Source organism: Macrobrachium nipponense, chromosome 7, assembly GCF_015104395.2.
Source record: "Macrobrachium nipponense isolate FS-2020 chromosome 7, ASM1510439v2, whole genome shotgun sequence".
NCBI classification, from domain to species: domain Eukaryota; kingdom Metazoa; phylum Arthropoda; class Malacostraca; order Decapoda; family Palaemonidae; genus Macrobrachium; species Macrobrachium nipponense.
In genome coordinates, this window is record NC_061109.1 from 115,342,804 (window position 1) to 115,349,438 (window position 6,635).

The 6,635-nt window shown below is 37.3% G+C and overlaps 1 protein-coding gene across 1 annotated transcript in view; it reads right to left on the reverse strand.

The window, feature by feature from the left end:
* The window catches only part of LOC135217680 (SCAN domain-containing protein 3-like), an 8,682-nt gene extending 7,392 nt beyond the window's left edge, over window positions 1-1,290 (reverse strand). Inside the window, exons 1-3 of the mRNA XM_064253650.1 lie at window positions 1,096-1,290; window positions 546-756; window positions 135-454 (exon numbers count right to left, since the gene is read on the reverse strand). Of these exons, the coding sequence (XP_064109720.1) occupies window positions 135-454; window positions 546-756; window positions 1,096-1,290 (726 nt within the window). The remainder of the gene's footprint in view (window positions 1-134; window positions 455-545; window positions 757-1,095) is intronic.
* Between the last annotated feature and the right edge of the window lie 5,345 nt (window positions 1,291-6,635).

A 6,635-nucleotide genomic window follows, 5' to 3' on the forward strand; every position in this document is an offset into this window, starting at 1 on the left:
GTTTTTCAACTTATGATTTTTGGAGAAATGAGAAGGAAGAAGATTAAGTGCACTCCATTAGAATAGTGTATGAAAAATTCAGTTTCAAAGTGCATTATCAGTTTATCTTTTTTAATAGATTATTTAATATTTACCTTGTCAAGATCTTCTTCGTAGCATATGCCATCCAAAACTGATTCAGGAAGATTTGTTGAAGAAAGAACAACTGACGGTTCTTCTTCAAAGGTGGCCTTAAATGGTGCATGTTTCGTTTTCTCATGCTTCGAGATATTTACTTGCCACTGAACAAATTTTAAGCCAATATTCCATTTCTTGGAATTATTCTCTCGCATCCATATCTTCAATTTATCCTGGATTACACCATTGAGTCGCTCCACTGCTCCTTGGCTTTGGGGATGCCTTGGCCGACCTGTCACTAGCTGCAATTGTGGCCAAAATATTGGGCAAAATATTGCTAATTTTATACATTAGGCAACACGTTTTTGCTGAATATTGATAACGTTGCCGAATATTGAAAATATTGTAACTTAAGTGTTTCAAACAACCAGTATTCAAATATTCGGATATCACAGAATTCACAAATTCCCTACCGTTGTCACTTTGCAGTACTGCGGGAGCACCGAATGTTAAAAACGCAGGTAGAAGTGTCTGAGCTACCTCTTCTGCTCTTTTAGATTTAAGGGGGCTTAACACACAATATTTGGTAAAATGATTAACGTAAGTTAGGATGTATTTATAATCCTCGTCAGGAAGTGACTGAAAATTTATTAGATCAATTTGGCACCTGGATAAAAATAGGTGGCTTCTAATTGGTTTCACGACAAGCCCTTTTGGTTGCTTCCGACTCCTTTTTTTTTTTTTTTTTTTTTTTTTTAAATGACACTCTACACAAAAGTTAATAAACAGGTTACAATATTCCATAGTTATGTTAGACCATTTCTTTTTAACTTCAAATAAAGTTTTCTTCTCGCCACCATGACCAACATCTTTATGTGCCTTTTCTATTGCACCATACACTTCCTCAAACGCTGCTACGTATTTATAATGTTCTTCCCCATCTGTTCTTTTCTTTATCAAACATTCCGTTTCACCAACCTTAAGATTCCCATATCTTGAACGATAGTTATAATCAATAGTGGTGATAGCATCACTTTCTAGATCCTTTGATAACCTTGATATAATATCTTTCACTTTTTCAAGCGAGAACAGTCTTGTGTTCTTCCCTTTTCCTTCAACGATGGTCCGTAACCATGCCTCGAAATTTTCTTTTAGTTCCATTGCTGAAGCCATGAGGATTATTCGATATTCGCCAAGAACAAGAACTGTTGTAAAGAATGAAAAGAATTCCGTAACTAATCTACGTATTTGTCGAGAGGATTATCATGAGTACCGTATGTTTCACTTCACACCTTCACTCCTATTTACAAGTTGATAACAATTGTTGGTGATAGTAACAAGGCATTAGGCTACTAAAACTTACTTATAAATGGCCAAACTGCCATTAACAAAAGAGATTAGAATAGGATAAAACATTAAAAGTTAAAAATAGTGTCAACATATTATATTCTATTCACAAAATTTCTTCACCCATTAATTACAGATGGTATAGTAGTCGATTTATCAATATTCGGCAAAATGGTCTTGCCGAGTTTTGAAACCCTGCTGATTTTAAATACTAGGCAAGAAAATTGCTCATTTTATATAATCGGCAAATCGCTTGCTCATTCTCAATAATAGGCATTTTTGCCGATTTTCAATAATCGGCAATTTTCAATAATGAGCGCAACACACACACACACATGTATGTATATATATATAATATATTATATATATATATATATATATATATATATATATAATATATATATATATATAATTATTAAAAAGTGCATAGGGCATATGATGACTAACGTATACATTTGTGACCTTCAAAATGAAGTGGCATACCGGTTCGTCAGATCCTGGCGGGACAATAAGCTTACCTTTAGGGAACACAATCAGTCTTTCATGGCCAGGTTGCGCTCGCTTCGTTCAGATCCCTTTATATTATATTCTTCAATATAGAATTATTATAAACGTGTATTATTCAATGAACATTTGGCTTTTTTTATTTATATGTAGCGGTTTTAGCTGATATGCTTTTTGTTAAATATTTCGATAGATTAGTATTAGAAAAAATATCCCATACAGATGTGAAGGAATATTGAAAGCGGTATGAAAAACAATGAAAAACTGCAACTCCCCTGAAGGTGTATCGCCTGTCTTTTGTTTACAATGCGCGGCGCCATCTACCGGTCAGTCTGCGTATGAGGTCGGTGACTTATATGCATTGTTTACCTTTTGGTATTCCAATAACCGAGATTTATTTTATCTACACGTGAATTCTGAAGCAACACGGCCATCCGTTATCGCTAAAATCTTGAATATTAACTTTACATTTTGCACGTTCCTTTATGCATTTCAAATAAAGAGGATAGTAGTATTGGTAGCAGAATATTTGCATATAGCTCTATGCACGGTTTCTCAGGGTGCGTGGAGAGAACATGGTTGATCTGCAATGAAAGATGTTCACATAAATATTGAAATACTCCAACAATGGACCCTTCACTTCCATCCAAGCCTGAGGGATGGGCAGCGATGGGCGCAAGCATAATGCAAATAAATAGAACGAGGAGATAAATAAATACCTTATCTTTTCTGGGATAGAGCTTGAGGTGCAGACCACTTCCACTTGGCTCTTGACCTATGGATTCCTATCGGCTGAGAAAGGAGGAGGAAAGTCAAAAACATTTCCCGCTCGGAAATCTCTCTGGCATGATGTCGAGAATTTTAAGGAATCAAAGAAAAGAATGACTCGTGTATTTCCAAGTCATTTTCCAACCTGAGCAGTAAAAAGATTCGATGCATCCACTGTTTATATAAATAAACCGAACAACTTGAGTCAATTTTCCGAAACTACAATGTAGAACATTGTAGTTTCACACACCCCACACACATTTCCATGCGTGTGCGTATTTTTTATAACTTAATGTATCTAAATACTAATTCTTTTTAGCTTCACACTCGGATTGAATTTTATGAAGAGCAGTCATTTGGAATGTTCTGTAACGTAAACTTCCTGCTTCCTGGGGCACTGTGAACAGACCTGTGTCTTTGAGGCTTTTTATACTGTGTACGGAGCAATCCTCAAGTTACATTGATTTAATCAATACACTGGCTTTAGTGTTCATTTATGGTATTTGCATTGTCTAAGGTTGCGTTTAAACCATCTCGGTTATATGAAGATTCAATTTTGATGACAGTTCATAAAGGCTCTGCTCTTGAAAAGATGCCTTTTATTTTGTGGCAAAAAAAAAAAAAAAAAAAAATCACCTGTCTACCATGGGACTGTAGCAAGGTGATATGGTATATGTATGTAAGTTACTGAAGTAGGGCCTGGAATGTGTATAGTAATATTTTTATTTTTCATACTTGACAAAGTCTGAGAGAGAGAGAGAGAGAGAGAGAGAGAGAGAGAGAGAGAGAGAGAGAGAGAGTGTATTATAAGTTCAAATATTTTCCTTTCCCTCAACGATAAGCATCTTTTATTCACTTTCATAAAATTCAGTCCTTCAGTAACATTTATTCTCAGCGCTTTAACTGCTTAATAAAAAGTTCTCTCTCAATGACAATGAATAAATAAACCCAGATCGCCATTCTTAAGACGAAGTCGTTTGTCTTACAGCTTATTTTTAGCAAAGGTTCATTGAAGTGTTTTGTCTTAAATACTCGGATTGCGTTCTACTCCGCTCACAGTCAAGAGTTAGAATCTTATAGGAGAGAATGATCACGATAGTTCTGTGTAGCATGCGGCATTCAAACTCGACAGCCCGAGAGCACGCGCGCACGCATACGTTAATTGGGTAGCCAGATTAGAGTTTGTCTCTCTCTCTCTCTCTCTCTCTCTCTCTCTCTCTCTTGAAAACGTTTCTTTGCATGATGGCCGAATAGGAAGGAAGATCAACTAAAAACAGCCGGACAAGAAGCTCACTATGGTAGCTCCAGTAAAATAGACCATTGAAAGCTGGTGAAACTGGTGAAATTCCGCGGAAAGATAAAGAAACAGAAGGAGACACTGTTAACCCAAAGACAACGACTACAGAGAAACAAGACTGTCACCGTTCGACACTGTTACCAGATCACCTCCGTAAAGTGATTTCCCCTGATGGTGGCGCGCAACTTCTGAAGCCTCGCTATAGCGAATCCGTATAGGTTTTTACTTTGATATAGTTATCAGGATGATTTTCGGTAGACGTGCTTACGTTCCATTAGCAAAACGAGATATAAATAGTTTATTTCAAGCATACATTAATTGGTGTTCTACCGACGTGGGTGTGTCTATTACAGAGGGGAAGCATTGCCACATAGTGCCACTAGCTATCGGATGTCACCTAGGTCCCGGGGTGTTATCTCTTTTAATGCCACGATGCCCAGACGGAGTGCCACTGGTCTTCATAACTTTTTTCCTTTTCGTTTATCTTTTGAACCCTTTTAGATTCGTGACATCCTATCACTGAGACCTATACCCCCAGGCCCAAAGTCCATAAAGATTTCGCGGCTCAAATAGCCACCGTTCAGGGTAAGATTTTAGTGCGGATTGTCTTGCAAGATGTAAAGTAAAAGCAAGCAACTCTGCGCATGAGTCATGCACGGAGATTCTTTTCATTTGCTTATTGATGCTTTCCCCCTCTTTAGCTTATGTCAAACGATTTTCATCCTGCATTTGTAAGCTCTTGTGCAGAGGTATACCGTATACTTCGCCTTACCGTAGATCCAGATTAAAAAAACAAAAGTCCGAATCTTTTCGAAATGTTCCACCAGCATTTATGAGTGAGTCTGAAATCAATAAATTTGCTTGTATTTGTATGAGTTACATTCAGAGCAGTGTGTTTTTTTTTTTTTTTTTTTTTTCTTTTTTTTTTTTATCCTGAGGGAAGGGCTGCGAATATTAAAGGAATACAACTTGATTGAAATAAATATTCGATATGATGAAGCAAAATGTAAAATCGCTTATTTAATGTCCCAATAAGCAGTACTGTGATATATGAGAAGACAATTGTAGAAGCATATATGCATATGAAAGAGAAGTTTGTCAGCATTTGTTGACACATGTACAAATTTACATTCGTATGGTTAAAACATAAGAGTTCGTGATGGTATTGTGACATGCGCGTGCGAGAGAGAAAGCGAGAGTTCGGAAGTTATAGGAGACCCGGTCTGAACAGTTACTCATCTGAAGCACAAGTTGTTTGCGTAACATTTTAAGTTGTTGTGAACTTCCACACACCTTGATGTTATTGATACTGAGATCTTGACACTGCTACGTAGAGCATTCACGGAAATAAGTGTGACCCCATAACTTATAACATTCTTGTTTGATTTCAGCAAAGAACACAGCAAATTCACAGGAACAACTTAAATATCTTGATCACGAAGTATATAAAACGTGATGCTATGTATAAATAAAGGTTTTTTGCTTTTTCATTTTTTCCTTCGTGGCAAAAAAACTTTATATATATATATATATATATATATATATATATATATATAATATATATATATATATGTGTGTGTGTGTGTGTGTGTGTGTGTGTGTGTATACGTTATATGTGTTAAAGCTATTCCTGGGGAAATGCTGTTATACTGTGTTGAACTAAATCAAGAATATTTTTGGCTATGTATAGCCTATATATGTACACACACACACACACACACTTTTCATGCGTGTAATTAGCTGCGTAAGTTGTGTGTATGCGTATGTGGTCTGTGCGCGTTGCGGACATCCTTGTGGGAATACCAGCCTCCCATACAGGATAAGAAAAATCTTACCGTAGCTTTTAGTGACAATGCGTAAAACAAGGTGCCCTTTCAGACGCGTCGGCGCTATCATATTCCAGGATTTCGCTACAAATCTGTGGCTGAGAATACAAACATCTTAAAATCTATCTCGGAAAAGCTAGGCGAGATTCACCCTAAGTTCTCATCAGCGTAAAGATCTTTTTCATCTGAAAGCCGGCGTGGAAGGACGAAACAAATTTCTTTTTCTTTGCTCTCTAATGGACATATTTTTTTCCTCCCTGCGCTTGGCCTGGTGTTAGAGGGGTGTATAGCAAAGATCCCCATTGTGTTAGATTGGAGGATAGTCCCCGGGTCTTCCTTTTGGGGTGGGGCTTGGGGGTGTGGGGGGATTGAGGGAAGAAATGCCACCTTGTTTTGTTTTTGTCAACCAAACACAGCGCCGTGGAATGCCGCCGGAACCCTTTCGTCAGGGTTCGAGTACGGGACGCGTTTGACAGATATTTGGGATACAAGCAGCTTGACAAAGTTTTATCTAAACTTGGAGGGAAAGGTATTTACAGTATTTCTTGCTCGCTCGCGTATTTGTCGTGCGTCAAATGTTATTCAGTGACGATGCATTACTGACAATACCACGAACAGTCATTTTAGTAATAATAATAATAGTGTGATTTTGGATCTTTTGGGACTGCTAAATTCAAAGAAAAGAAAGGAATCGTATTGGATATAGTTTGTTTGGTGCCATGTCCTTAAGAAATGGCGTGTGTCATATACATACTGGTGAGAGAGAGAGAGAGAGA